Source organism: Nelumbo lutea, chromosome 4, assembly GCF_056320005.1.
Source record: "Nelumbo lutea isolate HS-2025 chromosome 4, American lotus-T2T, whole genome shotgun sequence".
Taxonomy (NCBI): Eukaryota; Viridiplantae; Streptophyta; class Magnoliopsida; order Proteales; family Nelumbonaceae; genus Nelumbo; species Nelumbo lutea.
In genome coordinates, this window is record NC_142687.1 from 94,302,687 (window position 1) to 94,323,577 (window position 20,891).

Below are 20,891 nucleotides of genomic sequence, written 5' to 3' on the forward strand. Positions count from 1 at the left end.
TACCTCTCTTCACCCAAATAACTGATAGCACACAAAAACGTTGGAAACTTGAAAAACACTTGGCCATGGTGTAATTGTAATTAAAAACGGACGGGCACAAAGTGTAATTGTACTTCGAATTTAATCATTTCTAACTAAAATTTTGATTACTTCATGGCTAGCAGCCGGTTTATCTATTTTAACATGTGAAAATAACAAAAATGCTACGTAACAATAGACCGGATAAATGCTAAATAAAATGGGTTATGGCAGAAAAGAGGAAAGGAAATCAGACATCTGTCAAGATTAATGAAGATACAATCATAACATAAGCTAGAAAGAAGAAAATGGCTATCTGGATGAAGAATTTTGGATTTTCCCTCATGCTCGGTGACGTAACCGCTCTGGAATAAAGAAATCACTTATTTATTCAAACTTGGAAAGTACAATAAGAAAAAGGAAAGCACAAAAACATTAAAAAAAAAACATGAGAAAGGAAAAGAAGGGGGAAATGGATTAAACAGCATCACTATTGTCTATTGATACCGTGACAAACACTGATTAGAAGATGGAGGAAGAAGAAAGGAAAGGAGATTTGCCTTGCAATGCGTTGAGATAATCGGTAGAAGGGCAGACTCTGAAGGAAGACTATGCCCGGTCCCGTCAAAACAGCTGTTACTAGGTTCTCACCCTGCAAGATGATAACAACAATTAAACACATTGGATTGATTGAACAGAGTAAATAAGCATGTATAGCACAATTACCGGGCGTGCTCCAATCATGAATCTGTGTGTTTGAAGCACCAAGAATTGCTGCATGACTGAGTAAACATTTTTGCAACAGAATGAAGAAAGACACATGACCCTTTCATAAATAATCAACCTAAGCCTAATAATTCAAGCCCGAGTTGTGAAACCCGACTTAAGAAGACCTTAGGAATAGGAAATCCATGCCAAAAAAAAAAAAAAACCCAAACTGCACGTTGATTTATTTAAAATGGTTCTCACTTGGGGAACAGCAGGAGAGGCTAGCTGAAGCGAACTTTCTGCAACAACTAGGATTATATTTGCCACTTTAAATATGATTTAGTTATACCTTAAAAATAGGAGTTTACCCCCTTTACCAAAGATGAGACATGCATAAATCAACAACCAGTAAACGAATCAAGTATGCCATTGTTAAGAATATGAGGGTGATATAAAGAAATAGGGGAATGAGGGAGAAAAAGCAATACAAGGAGGGGATCAGGGGATAGAGTAAGGGAAGATGGAGGAAATGAAAAAGAGATGAAAACACACTAAAAGAAAATAAAATAAAAACCTTACCCCAAAGACCACCCGCCTCATGGGACCAGAGAATTTGACCTGGAAATTGATGGTTGCCGACATGGCAACAATGCAGGAGGCATCAACAACCAGTACTTCACCAACATCGAGATTTTTCTGTACAACTAGCGCAAATGGAAGTTCCAAAGTTATCCACAGGTTAGTGAAAACGAGGATGGATTCAGAATATTTGGGACTTCAAGCCAAAACTAGCTACATAGATAAAAACACTGGAAAGGCATTAGATATTAATATTTTTGTTCCAAGTAATTTACGTATTGAGAAGTTCAGCTTCAAGCCAAAGATGTAATTAAATGCAATTAGCACAGGTACGAGTCCTATGACAGATAACTGATACAAGACCTAGATACAAGCCTCTAAATCATGGGACAGGTGGGATAACAGTCTAGACAATTCAATCATAAATAAGATTATCCTTATGGGTTCCAATATCTGAAATTTAATCACTACAACTGAGTTATCTTACCCCTTATCAATCCAATGAAAAATTGAGTCAGAATTTATCAATGAGGTCTTCAATTTAGGGGACTTAGGAAGTGGGTAAAGCAAACTCTTGATTGTGAAAAGCTTTTAAATTTTTTGAAAGGTAAGTAGTTGTATTAATGAAGGGGAGAGGGCTCCCAATAGATAAAAGAAAAATCCCCTATAAGGAGGGGCAATCAGTATGAGCTATTCACATCATGTACAAAATAGAATAAAGCTCTCAAAAAGGGGTGGAAGACCAATTATTTGTCTCCACTGATTACAGATATGAGAGAAGGATATGCCTCTTAAGTCTTTCTTTATGGACACCCACTCGAACACGAGTCTTTCTGCCCTACCATTCACCACTTCCACTCAAGTGGAATTAACCCTGGAGATCCGATTGTTCCTCTCCTCACATAGCACTACCCAACAGATGGCCAAGGGGGAATCTAGCCAGAGCAATTGCCAACTCCTAGTGAAACCAGCTTCAGGCCGTGCAGAGAACAAGGTGCTGTTACCACTAGGGGAAGCTAAGCTAATCACTGTTGACAATACAATTCAGAAACCCTCTGATTCAAAGTCCTTCATTTCTTTGGCAACCTCTCCCCCCCCCCCCCCCAAATATGCAAAAAGTCATCAATTGGTTTGTAAAAGTACTGCTATCAATGATTTTCATTGTATTTCAGTGTTTAGGCAGATTTTGTTCAGCAACAAGAAAAAAATAAGTTACTAAAACTGTGTCTAGATGAACAAAGTAATGGTAAGAAACTGGGTACTGTAAACCAAAATGGGTGCAGAAGCAATTTTGGCATCTAGTAAATAAACCAGGGCATTTGATGCATGCAGGTCTGCTCAATGGTCACACCATGATCAGACCCCATATCCAGAGAATAAAACCCAAACTCAAGCCAGAACTGCAACAAGCCCAAGCAAATTTTAAAAACCCTGAACATTTTTTAAGGAAGAATGGTAGACAACCTATGTAGCAACAGACCAACACTCTGTTATAATCTATAATCAAAACTAGGAGTTGGATATGACAACTTTACAAGATATGAAATGCAAACCTGTGCACACAGGTTATTTCATTCTAAGACGTGTTTCTAACATGGTTTAATTCATTCCAACCATGCAGTCTGTAAATATGTAGTTAGAAGAAACTGACAAGCATACGAATCATATGACAATTTGCAGTAACACAATGCCATTAAAAACTAAGAATCAGAATTGGAGAGAGGAATTTTTAGTTTCTTACCAGATCCACCAGCAACTATGAAAGCAAGCCCTTGGCCAGCCAGCTTCTGTCTCAGTATTGCCTATAACAACATCAACTTCACGGTCAAATAGACAACTCCATACAGAAATAACAAGGTGCAAAGTCAATGGATATAAATAAAGAAAAAGACAGATATCCCAAGGTAGCATAACATCAGCTGCATGCTGATCTCATCTTTTAATTAAACAGAAAGAAAACCAGCATTGATCATGATCTCACCTCTGGACCAGGGACAACATTACGGTGCCTATGATCGATAGAGTTGGTGACAGTCACATCATGGACTGAGCAAAGAAACGCATCTGGCTACAACAATCATTTCCATAAAATGTAAACTCAACAAAAGAAAGCAAAGAAAAGGCAACAAGCTAACTAGACTAACAAGAGACACATGGGAATATCTTCACTAAGTTGCTGACTGTAAAATGAGAGGTTATGGTAAAATCACCATCCAAATTCATCTAATGTTGGAATGGGTGCTGCTGATAATTAATTCTACCTGGCATAAAATTTCACCGCCAAACATTGCTAAGTCAATCTGTAAGAACGGAAAACACAAGTACGAAACAAGAGTGAGTGTGATTAGTGATATCCAGAGATAAATATTAGTAGTACGAGCACCTAATAAAGACCAAATAATGAAGTTAAGCAGAAACGAAATGCATAATTTAATAATGCAAATATGGAACCAAGTAAAATGGATATATTTTGCAAATACAGACCGGTAGTGTCCTTGCAAGAGAAGGTGCAGCTATTCCAACAAATCCATCATTTGGACCAGGATTGAGAAGAACAACATTAGTCACATTCTTTCCAAAAAGCCATTGCCAAATACCTCCTTCATTTTCTGGGGGGTAAACATTTTCCATCTGAATGGATCCTGACATGTAGCACATGGAGCCTACAAATTTTATTAAAGCATCAGATAGACAAATTAAGGACATAACAGGTGTGACTAGCTCCTTCATCTAGAAAGTGAATTAACAATTTAGAATACCATAGGGAAAGGAAATGTTAAATACATTGTGTATTTTATAAAAGAACATGCAAAAAAACTACCCCCAATTGGAGGAAAATAGCAAATATCCAAACCATTGTAGAAAATGGCGGAAGAACATTTTATGGTATAACCTAAGGTTGCAGTTCTATTAGACCATTTAACAATTTCTGCACATATGTTCCTTGTCGAAACAAGGGAAAGACATTTATAAAGCCAATGCTTTGCCAGACATGGTTTCTAAGATCTCAATAGAAGTTCATGCAAGCAATAGGAGCTACCATGATAAAGTGAGTAGGGGGTAAATCATTTTATTACATGACAAAGGAACTACCATGATAAAGCCAATGAATGCTTTGTCACTCCCCAAGGGATAAAAACAAAGGTACTACAATGATAAAGTGAGTATGGGATAAATCATTTTATTACGTTATATTGCATCGCAAATAGATGAGGAATTAATTAAGATTTTTTAATTATATTTTTAAAGTTAGATTAGTTTAAAACAAAACCTTAGTTTCTATGGCTTTCATTAGAGTCAGTAATCACTTCTGAAAAAAGCTTCTTGAACATTGATCAGTAAATTCGTGATCAATCAATGATACATTATTACATCTAATATGGAGAAGACATATGGTGTACTATCAGGTTCAGGTACATTGTAAAACATAAATCAGTCTGAAAAAGATCCTTGTCCGAATGGAGAAGACTGAAGGGAGACTTAAACCCTAAAATCCTAGATGGCATACGGTTTATAAGGTACGTAGCATTAAGAACAGCATCACCCCAAAATTTTGTAGGGACATGTGAGGCAAATAGAATACTTCTTGCAACTTCAACAATATGTCTATTTTTTCTTTCAGCAACTCCACTCTGTTTTGGGGTCCTAACACAGGAGCTATGATGAATAATCCCTAAATCTGTGAGATAGCAAGTCAGATTTTTCTCAAAATATTCTTTTGCATTGTTGGATCTGAAAATTTTAATTCTGGTATCAAACTGGGTTAGGACAAATTCATGGAATTGCCTCACAAGTCTGGGAACTTCATCACGGGACTTCATCAAAAATATCCAAGTGAATCGAGAAAAGTCATCAATGAACAAGATAAAATATTTGTACAATGTTTTAAAAGGAGGTAATTGGTAAGGCCCCCACACATCAAAGTGCACAATATTAAAAGGAGAAGAAGATCTTTTATTACTCAGAGGATAACTGTTTCTACAATGTTTTGACAGTTCACAAAACTCAGAATGAAAACTGGACAAACTAATTCCCTTAAACAGTTCTGGGAATAAATGACTTAATGCAGAAAAAGAAAGATGACCCAAACGAAAATGGCATAACATGACTCGACTGATGGACTCTGTAGATGAAGACCCAAAAGCAGTTTTTCCAGGTTGTTCATGGCACTGTCTAGGAGTATCCAGCAGATATATTCCATTCTCCTCACGGCCACTCCCAATCACCTTCTGAGACTCCAAATCCTGAAAAACACAGTAGGAAGGGAAGAAGGTTACACAACAGTTTAATGATTTAGTTAGGCAACTTACAGATAACAAGTTTGTATTTAGTCTGGGTACATGAAGAGCAGAAGGAAGAACCAAGGAGTCTGTAGCCTTGATGGTTCCCTTGCCGGAGATAGGGGCAAGAGAGCCATCGGCTAGGGTGATTTTGTCACATCCAGGAAGTAAATCATATGAAACAAACAAAGTAGAAAGGCTGGTCATATGATCAGAAACACCAGAATCAATAATCCAAGGGATCCTACGATTACCTGAAATGGTTGCATGATTGGCAGAAGCCCGTATGCCTGAGTGAGCAAATGCAAAAGAGGTTGAATTTCCTGGAGGGTTGGAAGAAGAGGCCACACCCTCTAGGTGACTGATCATCCTCCCAAACTTCTCATATTTTGCCTTCATAGCTACTAACTGCTCACTAGTCGTCATCTCTTCAGTTTGGTATCTATCACTATTTGGACCAACAGCAACATTGGCACTCCCTCCCTTTATATTATCAAACTTCTTCTGAAACCGAAGTGGTAGGGGCTCAGGATGCAATTTCCAACACTTGTCTTTAGTGTGTTTTGGCTTTTTACAGTACTCACAGATAATCTCTTTCTTCCTTGAGCTACTTGGAGTCCCTACAACCCCCTTGGATTTCACTCCCATATTAGCAAAGTGATCATTTAGACCAGCCCCTTGGACCTGGACGAGTCTTCTGCTTTCTTCACTACTTACCAAGGCATATGCTTGAGACAGTTAGACACTATCCTTGGATAAAATATTTTGCTTTGTAATGTCATACTCTGAATTTAGCCCTGTCAAGAACTCAAACACCCTATTTCTCTCAACCAGTTTTCTATAGGTCTCAACATCCTTAGTGGTGTCCCAGGCTACAGTTTCTATCAAATATATTTCTTGCCATAAAGACTTCAGTGTTGAGAAGTATACAACTAATGGTTTCTCCCCCTGTCTCAAATTCTCCACATCACTTTTCAACTTGTAAACCCTAGCCACATTTAATTTTTGGGAATATGTTTCAGCAACACTATCCCAAATTTCCTTTACTAAATTCATCCACAAATAGTGCTGACTAATCTGTGGTTGTATTGAGTTCACAAGCCATCCAATAACAGTATAACTTTCTTGCATCCACTTTTCATATGATGGATCATCTTCCAGATAAGCCTTTTTGCTCCTGGAGATAAAACCCCATTTGCCTCTACTACAAATATGAATTTTTACTGATTGTGGCCAAGCCAGATAATTACTTCCATCCAGCTTGATTGTGGTCACAACCAGTAGAGAGTCTAATAGAGGCTCCCGGAACTTGTCCGGATTCAGCAACATGCTTGTTTTCAAAGTCTGAGGAGTTCATCTTCTTAAATACTTCAAAAAATGACTCCAAACAACTTCGAATAACAACAAATGAAGACAGAACAAAAAACTGTGTTGTGAGCCAACCTCTATGCAGCCGTACCAATAACCTGCGTCACCCGAAAGCTGGGAGAAATAGAAAAAACTCAGCCACTCCTTGTAGACTTCACAGAACACCAATCCACTTGATTCGATCTTCAAGAAGAAGAATGAGAAGGCCTTCAAAGTCACTGAGTGCCCAGATCAAACTCCCTGTGGGGCCCGCAATCAGATTTCTCCAGAAAATTAGGGTTTTGGGCAACACACTTGAATCTGTCAAGAGGACAACAAAACCAGTCCCCTTCTCTCCAGAAACCACCAACAACTGTGTATGGGAAAAAAAAGGTGAAAAAAAGGGAAAAACGAGTCTGCTCTGATACCAAGAAGAAAAACTACCTTTTGAGAAGAAAGGATTGTTTAGAAAGCTGCAAAAATTCAAAAGAAAGTAACAGAAATCAGAGTTCAAGAGGAGAGGAGAAGAAGAAGAAGGTGGCGGCAACTTGGGTTCAGAGAGGGAGATTTTCTAACATAATCCCTTCTCTTACTCCCTTAATTTTATTTCATTAAGTTAAACTTTAGTAATTTACAGAGAAGCCCCTAGTTGGGCAGAAAATTAAAAAGACATAACATAAGAAAGAATAAAGCCCAGATTAAGGCCCATTATAGCAAAGAACATAAGAGATAAAAAGGATAAATAGCCTATGGGCCATTCGGCCCATCTTCTCTACAATGATTAGAAGGTAACCAAAAGTATATAAAATAGTAAATCATTGACTACACAAAACTGAATCCTAATCAAAATCAATAGATATCATGGAATGCCAAGCTGAATTTTGAGGGATGTAGCATCTGCAACCTGAGGCCATCAGCTATAGGTGGTGTATACAGAAATGAGGGTTTCATTAGAGCCAACTGCCAAGCTGCTAGAATTATTGCAAGGACTACATTTGGGAGATCCTTGGGTTATAGATATGTAATAGTGGAAGGGGATTTAAAAGTAGTGATGGATTGGTTAAAGAATAATCGCCAAGGTTTACAGCAGTACCAACATGTTATGAGCAGCCATGGAACTGGGCTCCAGTTTTTCATGGGTACCAAGATCAGCTAATAAATTGGCCAATGCTCTACCCTAGAAAGGGGTAAACAGGAATTAATCATTTTTGGCAACTGTAATGCAAACAACAAAATGGGTTGGAAAGACTTGGCTTTAACCAATTTTATGGTGCATGGCATGTTGTACATACATCATTCTTTATTTATAATCTAATAAATTGACAATTAACAGTAGAAAAGTTTGGAAGATCTGTTTTGATATAAAAATTGTAAGAGAGAAGAAAAGAAAGAAAAGAGAAGGTTTCTACAGAGAAAGAAAGAGAAGAGAGATTGAAGAAAATGGGAGAAGCCAAAAAATTAGGTCTGGTTGCCCCTTTCATTAGATTATATACTCAAATAAAAGAGATTACAAAGACAGGTATGCCCTTAGTAAGTCGGCTACTTGTAAGAACTTAATAAGCACTAGCACTCTTAACTTAAAACATAAACTAATGGGCCTAAGGCCCAATAACTCCCTAACTATGCTATGTAAATAAAACAAGTAATATCAGCTCAAAACTCAATACTCCCCCTCAAGTTGGGAATAGATGTCTCACATTCCCAACTTGCGTAGATCATGCTCCAGCTTGTTTCTTGCAACACCTTTTGTAAGAACATCAGCAAGCTACAAGTCAGATGCAACATATGGTAAGCAAACTTCTCCAAATGTCACCTTTCCCTTATAAAGTGTCTATCCCCTTCTATATGCTTCGTCCTATCATGTTGAACTGGGTTATGGGCAATGTTAATTGCTGCTTGATTGTCATAATAGACCCAGAGGAACTCTAAAACACCATGTGCCATGGCTCTGTATTCAGCTTCTGCACTTGACCTTGCCACAACTATTTGTTTCTTATTCTTCCATGAAACAAAATTACCTCAAACAAGAGTGCAAACTCCTGATGTAGATTTCCTGTCATCTAGACACCCTACCCAATCATCATCTGTGTAAGCCTCTAACTTCAACTATCCATGGTCAGCAAACAATATGCCTCTACACGGGTGTCCCTTCAAATAGGAAAATATCCTATCATTAGCCTCCCAATGCCAAACTCGTGGGACATGCATGTATTGATTCACCACACTCACTGCATAAGAGATGTTTGGTCATGTCATACATAAGTATAGCAACTGGCCCACTAATCTTTGATACCTTCCAACATCCTTCACTAGTTCACCTTTTGAAGCATTTATCCTTTGGTTCTTATCAATAGGTGCATCAATTTCCCTTGCCCCAAGTTTTCCCATCTTCTGTAGTAGATCCAGAACATACTTCCTCTGTGAGACGAAGATCCCATGCTTAGACCTTGCCACCTCAATGCCCAAAAAGTAATTCAGCTCCCCGAGATCCTTGATCTCAAACTCTTTGCAAGTTCTTCTTCAAGGTATCAATCTCACTCAGGTTATTTCCTGTGACTACAATGTCATCCACATACACTATCAAAATTGACACCAGTGACCCCCTCCTCTTCACAAAAAAAGTATGATAAGATTGAGTTTAAGTGTAGCCAAATACAACCAATGCACTTCTAAACCTGTCAAACCATGCTTTGGGTGATTGCTTCAAACCATATAGAGACTTCTTCAACCTACATACATTTCCTTTATCCACATCATTGTAAAAGCTAGCTAGAAGGTCCATGTACACCTCCTCTTGCAGGTCCCCATTAAGAAAAGCATTCTTCACATCAAGTTGGAAGAGTGGCCAAGAGTATGTAGCTGCTAATGATAGAAGAATCCGGACTCTGAGCTCATCTTTGCCACTGGTGCAAAAATCTCAAAGTAATCTATGCCATAAGTCCAAGTGTACCCTTTTGCAACCGGACTTGCCTTGTACCTTTCTATACTCCCATCAGCCTTGTACTTACTTCACTGTATAAACCCATCTACACCCAACTGTCTCCTTGCCATCAAGTAAATCCACAATCTCCCATGTATGATTTTTAACCAATATTTTCATTTCCTCTTGCATAACTGTCTTCCACTCAGGTTTGGAGAGGGCCTCATTAACACTCTTGGGTATAGACACAAAGTCGAGGGAGGAATGGAAGGCCCGATATGAAGGGGATAATCCACTATAAGAAAGATGGTGTGAGATGCAATGAGCAGTACACTTCCTCTTCCCTTTTCAAAGTGCAATAGGGAGATCTAGGTCATCTACAATGGTGTTAGGTCATTAGAGGAAACAAGAGGCATACCTGGGTTTGTGTCAATTGAACTTGGAATCTCCGATGAGCCGATAAGGAGTGACGTGGGTTCCTCTGCTATGGAATCAACCTCCGTGTGTTGTCGTGTAAAACACTGAGAGACAGGATGCAATGGAGGTGGCAAAGTGGGTGGAGTAGGTGGGTCAAACACTAGAGTGGACAAAGGAGCTAGAACAGGAAATGGTATAGATTGCTCACTTCCTTCCCCAAAACACTCCCCCTAAGAAGAACCCCTCGAGAAAATGGTGGAAATGTTGGTCATATGTTCTGAGGCTCTTGAGTCTATAATCCAGGGAGGTCCCCCCTTACCTATAGTAGAGACATGATTTGTAGTGGCATGTGAACTAACTGTATATGCAAACAAAGTAGAATGGCTACCTCCTGATCCACCTGCACCCTACTATGCACCTAATAATGAGTTAGAGCTGGTTGTATCCCTCTGATAAAAAATTGCCCATATCTCTCCAATTCAGACCTCATTGCAGCTACTGCAACAGACTCTGGAGAAGCTATAGTAGGTGGTCCTGAGAAATCATCAATCATTGTCATATTCACATTTCCCTTCATGTTTCTGAGTCAGCTTGGTATAAGGTGTGGGTAAAGCTTCTAGCAGGTATCTCTAGTATGTTTAGGTTTCTTACAATAGTCACATATCAGATCCTTCTTGTCCTCCTTCCTCGGTTCAATTCCACCCTTGTCCCCACTCGGCTTAGACTTCACTGTGCTAACCATAGATGACTGCTCAAGGACTGGGTTCCTCATCATCACATTCCTCCTACTCTCCTCTCCAGACACAAAAGCATATGCCTAAGAGAGAGTTACACTGTCTCGGGAAAGAATATGCTGTCATGCAATGTCATACTCAGGGTTAAATCCTATTAAAAACTCAAAAACCCCATTCTTCTCTACCAACTTTTGATAAGTTGTGGCATCCTTGCTACTTTCACAAACCATAGTCTCCAAATGATCTATCTCCTGCCATAAGGTTTCGAGGGCTAAAAAATAAATAGCAATAGGCTTATCTCCCTACCTAGTAGACCTGTTCATGGGTCGGGTCGGGCTTTCACTCTGTATTGACAAATTTTTCTAAGGCCCAAGCCCGAGCCCGGCCCTCATAAAAAGCCCGGGCTTGGGACCGAGCCCGAAATTTAGCCCATACTGTTACTACTACTGAAGCGGCTGAATAGAGAGAGAGAGAGAAATTATAAAGAAAAGAATAAAAAATGTATATGTTAAATTATAAATATATGTTTCAATAAATATTATATTATTTATATATTTTATATAATATATAAAATACATATTATATATTTTATAAAATATATAATGCTGAGTCGGGCCAGGCCGGGCTTTTTTGACAAATCCCAAGCCCGGCCCGAAACACAATCGGGCTTACTGTGTTAGGCCTGAGGTCAGGCCCGCGGGCCTAATTACATGACCAAGCCCGACCGGGGTGCGGGCTAGGCCATCGGGCTACCCGGCCCATGAACAGATCTACTGCCTAGTAGCATAATAACAATCACCTAGTTTCTCAATTGGTAGGCTCTAGCAACATTCTCATTCTGTGAATAAGTTTCTGCTACTCCATCCCAAATCTCCTTAGCTATGTTAGCCCATAAAAAATTCTTACTTATATGGGGTACCCTTGTACCCACTAGGAGTAGTTAGTCTCAGGTTTCTTTTCCTCACTGGTGATATACCCCAATTTCCCACGAGCTCCAATGGCCATCTTTGCAGATTGTGACCATTCTAAGCAGTTTGTACCATCCAACTTAACTGTAGTGATGGTCCCAACCCTTAAGAGATCTCCAACACCTCCTCCCCCTAGTTCCATTTCACCTGCAAATTTGTTTTCATCTCCACAACCCTCCATAAACTCACAAAACAAACTATGAAATCAATTTGAGATGAGAAGAAAGGTATTTATCTCCTTTAGAAACCTCAACACCTTCCTAGTACTCTAGAAGCCCCTCATTCCAAAGATTCCCTTTTCCATGAGAGCGGGAGAAGAAAGAGAAGAGGCTACCGCTCCCTCTATACTCACAAAATTGGGTCTGGTCGCCCCTTTCATTAGATTATATACTCACAAATAAAAGAGATTACAAAGACAAGTATGCCCTTAGTAACTTGACTACTTGTAAGAACTGAATAAACACTCTTAACTTAAAACATAAACTAATGGGCCTAAGGCCCAATAACTCCCTAACTATGCTATGTAAATAAAACAAATAACATCAGCCCAAAACTCAACATTAACAATCATAGACACACACTCAAAAAGAAACAAGAAAAAAAAACTGCCAAGGCAATTTGTTAAACCATATTATATTTCCCACACAATTAATGTTTAAAACAGCATAAACCATTGATAGGATACTTACCAGGCTTTGCAATAATCTTTTCTTGTGGTTTTAACATAATCTAGTGGCCAAAAGAACAAGAAAACAGAAAGGATATTATCAGTTCAATGGAAAGAAGAAAAACAAAAATAGGACAATCGCAAGAGAAATTTTTATTAGTGTGAACTATACCTGAACTATCTGAGCTTCACCGCCCAAAATTTGAAAAGGTATTACAGCTGCTTGTGGACTCTGAAAAAACATAGTTCTCAATATTTAGGCAACTCAAAAGTATCAAATTGACAAGAAGATATTATCTATACTACTTTAAAAAGTATGAATAGTCTCACTGATATTTCTAGAATTTTTTTAGGACAAAATTTGCCCTTTCATATTTAAATTTATTGATAAAAAATGAAGGCAAAAGGGTAATCAATTATTAATATTAAATGAGTTGAAAATAGACAATTATAAGATATTCAATGCATTCAATTTCCTCTCATTAAATCCAACACTTAAGGTATTAATTTGCATTTGAACCATATGTTTAAAGCATCTTTATTTCTCATCGTCATTAAATTCTATTAATTAAATCCATACGTAATAAATTAATAATTCCAATAACATAAAAACATACTTTTAAAATCTACCTAAAAAATAGTGTTCTCATCTAGGCAATGATAAGTAATTAAACCATTTCGGGTCAAATGGGCCAATCCATGTTGTCACAATTAAATAATAAAATTTAAAAATATAGAAATTAAAAAATTGGGAACATTTTTAATATCATATGTTCGACATATTAAATAATAATAAGTATGATAAATAAGAAATATTTTTATTAATGATGGAAATAGAATGTAAAATTTAAAATCAATTAGAAATAAAACTATTTTCCTATTCTCTCTCATTAAATCTCATATTAAGGTATATTCTCTCATTAAATCCATAAAATTAATTTTAATATTATAAAAATAAATATTTTGAAAAATAATTTGAAAACAAAACTATTTTCTTCCCTCCCAATGGTGGGTAAGCAATTCAACCAATTTGGGTCAAATGGGTTAATAAATAATGCCATATTTAATAATACAAAATTTAAATATATAAAATATATAATACAAAAAATAAAAAGAATTGGACATATATCTAAAATTGCATATTCATTATACTAAATAAAAATACATATGAAATGTAAAGTAATTTTATTAATGATGAAAATGAAATGCCAAAGTTAAAATCAACCTATAAATGAAATGATGTCATAGTCAAATAATAAAATTTTTAAAAATAGAAAATATAAATAATAACAAAAAATAGAAAAAAAAGGGCACATATCTAACGCTCCATATTCATAGAAATAAATATTGGGTATATCTCTAATATTATACATTCATTATAAGTGATGGAACTGTAATATAAAATTTAGTGTCAACCTAGAAGTCAAATTATTTTCCTTTTTGGGTTATGGGTTAGTGGTTTGGGTCAAATGGATTAACCAAGGATATGATAGTTAAATAATAAATCTTTTACAAAATAAAAGAGTACAAGTGATCAAAAGAATATATAAAAAATTATATATTAATTATGTCAAACAAAAATTAAGTGTAATAAGTAAAAATTATTTATAAAATATAGATGATATATAATTTAAAACAAATCCAAAAGTAAAGCTATTTTCTTATCTGGATGGTGGGTCAATGATCCAACCTTTCAAAGAAACTCATGATGTCATAATTGAATAAGAATATTTAAAAAAGATAAAACACAAACAATGAAAAAGTACAAAATTCTATCGCATTTGGGAACATTTATAATGTTATATATTCATCCTAATAAATAAAAATAATTGTTAAAGTAAAATTTATTTTTATTTATGGAAAAAACTAATGAAATACAAAATTTAATAATAATAATAATAATTGTTATTGTAATTTAAAATTTCCACACGTAATGATAGCAAATTTTGGTGTTAATGAGAGATGTTCCAAGTTTCCAACAAATCATACATGTATAATATCATTCTGAAACACTACTTTGTTCCTTGAGCTTGTCATAAACATTATATATGGTTATTTCATAGTATGGTAGCTTTTAAGATGAATCGTATCTATATTACATTATCTGAAGTTCCACATTATATATGGAACTTTTATGCCATTTTGAAATTTCTAGCAAAACTTCTACAGTATATCCCATTCTGTAAGGAATTAAATTTTCCTAGAAATCAAAGTTTTGACCTTTTGATAAAGAAAACATATGCATTTTTTTTCACAGATTCTACCTTGTAAACAGTTACAACAAATGAACAACAATGAGGTCTGGTGTAATAAGCTTCCTGGGGAAGGTAATTTGTGCAACATCCTACAAAGTTTCACAAGAAAGGGAAAAAAAACAGATAAAAAAGATAAATGAAAAGAAAAGGACAGACAGACAGAGAGAAAGAGTCTACACCAAGACAAAGGGCTCCTCCTCAATGCATGAACTCCAAACAGTGTTCTCAACCTGTCGTTAACCTGATCAGTCAGACAGGTGACCCCATGACCCAGTCACAATTCCATTTTGCGTCAACCTCTAACCCTTCATATTACAAATTTTGGTCAATGACCCATCCACCTGGAAAGTTGACCCATTGACCCATCTGACCTGGTTAGGATTTTTTTGTATGACTATTTTTTGAAATTTTCTATGACATCACATTTGACCAAAACAGATGAACTTCTGGCCCATTGACCCAGAGGGAAAAGCGGCTCAGTGTCTGGGTCAAGTTTTAAAACATTAACGCCAAGAGTTGTAGAAAATAAACCTCATTTTTTCACTCACTTCAAAAACGAAAAGGAATTGATTTTTTTATTGTTAAAAAGAATACAAATATTTAGAGAGACGAGAAGCCCTCACCCTACTTGAAATTCCTTACAATCTACTCCATCTCCTTGAAAAAAGTTGTCACTTATTGCAGATTGTATGCTTAGTTCTTTTTTGTGGTTATCAAAGGGGACTTGGGTTGAGAAGAAATTTGAGGGATAATGGGGTTGAGAATGTAATAGACCTTTTCAACACTCTTAAGGCCCTCCTAGACTTATAAAAGTCTGATTCTAGGATTTGTTTTGTTGATTCTCTTGGTCACTTGTATTTGTTTCTTTAAAATTCTATCCTCATCTCTACATCCTCCTCTAGTGTTCCTAGTAAAAGGTATCCAGATTTGTCCTGGGGCGGTCTGGGCCTCACCATGTTTAGCACCTAGGATAAGGGGCTTAACCGACAGTTGGGCCCGGGCCTGAAAATATAGGACCAGGCCCTATACAAAATTTGGAGCTGTTCCAGGCAGGCCTACAAGTATTGTGTTGGGTTACTGCCTGACACAGGCTTCCCTTCAAGGGTGATGCTGACTCCTGAATCGAATTAGATGAGAGCAAGAGAGAGAGAGAGAGAATTTGGTGCAAGTCTTCTATTCCTTTCTTTCAGAGTACAGCCCTCTATTTATAGTGTTCTCCTTCTTGTAATAGTCTCATGACATTATTACAGCTAACTAATCACTTGCCACTTGGCTTCGCTTCTTGGTTGGTTACATGTAACTGAATCTTGATTAGGTGCCAACTGTTTCTTGATTAGTTGTGCTTAGCTGTCTCAGTGGCTGAGTTGGCTTCTTCCTCTTCTTTCTAAAATATACTTTCAGCCTGTTTTCTGGGTCCTAACATATTGGGCCCAAGGCTCCAAGCTTAACAAGCAAATTTCTGGACCTGGTGCAGGCTCAAACTCAGCCCAAGCTTGGACACAAAACCTAGGCCTAAGACCAAAAATTTGCAGGGCAGACCAGGCTAAAAATGATGACCCCTAATTGAATGTCTGTTGGATGAAAACCCAAAATGCAATACCCTGGAATGTCAGATTGTTGGTAAGGCAGGCACATTCTGTAGGTACAAGTACAACCTTGAATGCCTCATTCAATCGGGTGCGCAGAAGTGCTAACATGTTGGCAGATGCTTTAGCAAGAGCTGGGGTGACTAAGGAACAGCTAGAATGGGGTTGTCCAAGGTGGAGTTGTAATTTGTAATAGCTTCTCTTTATTGTGCTTGGTTATGTTTATGTTGTGTTGGGCTCCCTATATCTGGGAGTTGCTTTGTAACTTTTGGCCTGCTGCCTAGTTGAGTTTGAAGGATGGTGTTTCTTTCTTAATAAAATTCTCCAGTTAATTATCAAAAAAAAAGGTCACCCCTACTCGGTCCTACCCATCCAAAATTTAGGGCATTTTGTTGAGAAACTATTCACCTAAAAGTCAACACTTGTAAAAGGCTTCAAAAGAAAGCTTTTTTGGTATCTATCACCTCATTTTTTTTTCATTGCAATGAAAGTTATTAATCTCCTGTCTTTTTGTTATTGTTGGACATAGATAACTTAGTCCATCCCCCGCTCTTCTCTCCTCCTCAAAAGGAGGAAAAATTTTATAGGGTTGTACTCAAGCAGCTGTTTTGTGGTCTGTTTAGCAGGAAGGAAATGGTAGCGTTCTCAAATAAGAACCAATCTATAGAAGCATTGGTTGAGCTAATACCTGTGAAGGCGGCTCATTAGGTGAAACAACAAGGGTTTTGGTCCTCATCTAATGATGTCATAAGAGGCTGGAAGTATGCAGCCTCATTCTCTTTGAATCAGGTTCCAACCCCTCAAGAGCAGGTTCCCCCTCGACTAAAGGGTTATTTGATAACAGCTGAAGTGGCTGAACTGAATGACTTATTTCCTGCCTTTCAGTGAATTTGGTAGCAAAATAATGATATCCAAAAGGCTATCAGTGAACAACGGCTTGGAAAAATGAACCAGCAATGAACAAAAAATCTACAGTGATATAAAAGCATTAAGAAGAGGGCGAAACAAAATATTCTAAAAAAATTGCATTTCAAATTAGCAATGTTTACTTGTACAACATGCTAAGAACATATGGCTGCTAAAGATGTCTAAAAATTTGAAGAAACGAAGGAAGGAGTGAGTTAAAAAATGTGATGTTGATGAATATAAAATCAGAATTAAAAGAACCTAATGAAGGACAAGAAAATAAAAGAAAGGATGGCAAAATATTTTCCAAAATTACTAAACCAGAACCATATTAGGAAAGGAACCATTAACTCTAATAGGTAGGTAAACAATCACATTTTCCAGTTCCCTTAGTCCTGACTAGAGACTCCAATAACGTGGTTAGGAAAAACAAAACAGCCTAGGGAATGATTACTTGTTCCATATCCACAAGATTAGAGCCTTAGCCATCTTCATGAAAACATTGTTCTTATGCATATCAAAAGATGTCAATGGTTTAGCCGTGGTTTTATACTTCATGTGATCTCTTTGTTTTTTACTGCTTGTTATTTGGATTAGTGGGTGATGCCTTGTCACTGCTGCATTGTACCTTTCTTCTTATTTAATGAATTATCTTTTTTATTTATCTTCAAAAAAAATTCATGTGATCTATTCTTGTGGTGGAATGAAACCACATTTAAAACTCCTCTAAGACAGCTCTGTGGAACTCTCCTTGTACACATCTTCCCCCTCTTCTTTCTGTTCATTATTTCGTTACTTGTTAGAGGAAAAAACAAGAAACAATTTTGAGAGCTCATTATTTGGTAGAATATGGCAGTAATTAAATACCATGTCAAACAAAGATGCAAACGTTGAGATGAATGAGGGACAAATATAGAAAGGATAGGATTAGATATAAATGCATTTGTGCAAATCTAGAAGTTTCCTAAACCATAGTTGTCAAAGCAATGCCTAGGAGATGGGGGTCACCTCATCCAAGCACCTAGTTGTTTTTGTAGAATGTGCTTTATAATGTTTTTATATTTTTATATTTTGAGTTTATAATTTTATCATAGACATTGTTACATCAAATCATTGATTCTGTAGGTTTGTAATTTTTTATATATTAGTTCTTTCTATTATTTTCTTGTTTGTCGTGGTTTAATCAAAAAACAAGTCAGCGAACACTGCCTTTAGCTCTTGAAGACTAAAAACTTCAATCAATAAGCAAGGAAGAACTTGAAGACTTTAACCAATGAACACATAAGAGCAATCAATAGGACTGAGATGAATGTGTTTATTCCACCCCTTTCTTTTCTTCTTTTCTTGGGACAAAAATAGGGGCCTCGCCCCTTCTCCTTATTTTCTAAGTTTTTCCATTTCTCTTTTGGGACAATTTCTATAAGAGGCTTGTACTTCTTCTTCTTCTTCCTCTTCTCATGAATATGATGAGTTTCTATGTTTTGATCTGAAGTTTGTACTTTTGGTGAAAATCACTACTACATATTAGTAAAAAATGAGTTTTGATTACTAACAAAATTAGGGAATTAGCCTAGGATTCAGGTTAAAGAAAAGAAAAAATCCATCGCCCAAGTGGCTAGTCACTCCCTTGTTGCCTAGCTTTGCCTTGGCACAATGGCACCTTGACAATATGGCCCAAACAGGTGATGAAATGAGGGGAAGTGGGTTAAGGTGGTTTAGCCATGTGAATAGAACATCCTCTACAACACCAGCAGGAAGAAATAGATGATAAAGCTAAGGGACTGAAAGACCTATACACAAACCAAAGACGGCATGAGAAAGTAAGATAGTCCCTTGATAGAGTGGAACTGTAAACAGGATTCATCTAGCCAACCCCATATGGTTGGGGTTATGCCATTTTCATTTCAGTTGATCGTATTCTGTTGCTAAAGATATGATGCATTACACAGAATACAATGGAAGAACTATATTCATGTTTCACACCCCACTTCAGTGGAATAATGCAGATGACAATAGTTTAAAAACAACGAAGACGATCAGAAGGATGCAAAACACTTGATTTGTGCATGCATCATACGTTAGCTCTGATTTATAGTAATGGTTATTGACAAATTAAAGAAACTGCCACAAAACGAGTATTTGTAAGATAAAACCTAATAATTCCAGCTCACTCAATGGCTATAGTATGAATGATAATGAGTATAGATTGTAAGTTTAGGCTAACATAAAATTTCCACCTCATAACCAACATTCTAAGAAATCTCTTCATAGTCAATTGACTCCAGTTATGTCTTTCAGGACCTTTAAAATACCACGTAAGCCCAAAATCACAGGAAATTGAAACCAGACAGGTCGACTATACAGAAGACAAAACAAATAACTCTTCGTTAATGCACATCAAATCACGAAAACTATTACTATATCTAGATACAGAGCGGATCTAACACTAAAACCGAATAACAAATCAATTTTACCCCCCCAAAAAAAGAGAATACAAATACATACACGCAATGTAATCGAAATTAAAGAAAAACAAAAACAAAAAAACATGTAAAGTTTACCTGGTAAACATAAGGTTGGAAAGGCGTTGAGAAGAACGGAGCGGCCATTGCAATCAATGGAGAAGTTCTCAACCATCAGAGATTAAGCAAGGGTACTGAAAATACACTATTCACTCAGAACTCCAATTGTCCATTTCATCTTATAGATCAAAGAGACAAAAATTCAAATACATGAAAAGCACCTCCCAATTTCTCAACCCGAAGGAAGAAAATTCCTTTTCCTGACAAGAGTTTTTTCTTGCTCTCTGTGAAACTATCAGGACCATTTTATCGAACGAGTAAAATTCCTAAAATACCCATAATTAAAGCAGGGCATTAGTACGATCACTTGATTACGGAACAAGGTCACTTTAGAAAGTTCACCTTCCTAGTTCATCTAAAGTCGTCTTCTGAGTTGTACAGGTCGTTGGCTTGTTTACACGTCGACATTCGAGACGACGTGGTCCGGTTTTATTGGTCAAAAGCTTTCCTTCGACGTGTCCGAAGTCCGCACCGAGTAAAAGTACTCGGACGAGTCGAATATCCAAAGAAAGGAGTATATGACTCGGAGAGAGAATTACTCGAATTGCCAAGCCCACCATGCCTGACAAGCGCGGGTCAAGTCGAGTAAAATGACTAAAGGTGAGGTCACAAAGGGCCCCGTTTGGAAGCACTCTCGATTTGTATTTTGGGTTTTCCAGAGTTTTCACTTGTCAACGATATTCTAAAATCTGATTTTAAATTGGGATTATATTTGATAAGGACAACTTTTGAGTTTTAATATTAATAAAAATAATATTTTTAATAAAATTTTAAGAATAAATTAACTTTTAAAAAATAATATGGACAAAAATACTGTTTATCTTTTTTTTTTTCTCTTGCAAATCATCATGAGCATTGTCGCCCACAGCTGCCTCCGACAACGCCTCCGCCTCTGCCCAACACCACCACCTCCGCCCACCTCCG

At 36.8% G+C, this 20,891-nt stretch overlaps 1 protein-coding gene across 3 annotated transcripts; it reads right to left on the reverse strand.

The window, feature by feature from the left end:
• Positions 1-104: 104 nt before the first annotated feature.
• LOC148861918 (uncharacterized) lies at positions 105-20,207 on the reverse strand. Of its 3 annotated transcripts, XR_016112938.1 has the most exons (11): positions 19,947-20,207; positions 12,811-12,870; positions 12,661-12,700; positions 3,790-3,968; positions 3,567-3,605; positions 3,287-3,373; positions 3,047-3,107; positions 1,306-1,430; positions 745-800; positions 579-670; positions 105-383 (listed from the first exon to the last, which is right to left on the reverse strand). XR_016112938.1 is itself a non-coding variant. In XM_088984720.1 (10 exons), the coding sequence occupies exons 1-10, from the start codon at positions 19,992-19,994 to the stop codon at positions 269-271; spliced, it is 825 nt and encodes a 274-aa protein (XP_088840846.1). In that variant the 5' UTR covers positions 19,995-20,190; the 3' UTR covers positions 105-268. The 3 variants fall into 3 exon arrangements, 2 of the variants coding, with proteins under 2 accessions (XP_088840846.1, XP_088840845.1); XM_088984720.1 differs by lacking the exon at positions 745-800 and having other exon boundaries at positions 3,790-3,947; positions 19,947-20,190; XM_088984719.1 differs by lacking the exon at positions 745-800 and having other exon boundaries at positions 19,947-20,190.
• Between the last annotated feature and the right edge of the window lie 684 nt (positions 20,208-20,891).

Excerpts from the sequence above, each read along its gene's own strand:
- LOC148861918 (XM_088984719.1), bottom strand. The coding sequence starts at position 19,994 with ATGGCCGCTCCGTTCTTCTCAACGCCTTTCCAACCTTATGTTTACCAG. Across the intron at positions 3,969-12,660 it reads AAAGATTATTGCAAAGCCTG|GCTCCATGTGCTACATGTCA; the intron begins GTAAGTATCCTA and ends TAAAATTTGTAG. Across the intron at positions 3,606-3,789 it reads CTCTTGCAAGGACACTACCG|ATTGACTTAGCAATGTTTGG; the intron begins GTCTGTATTTGC and ends CCGTTCTTACAG.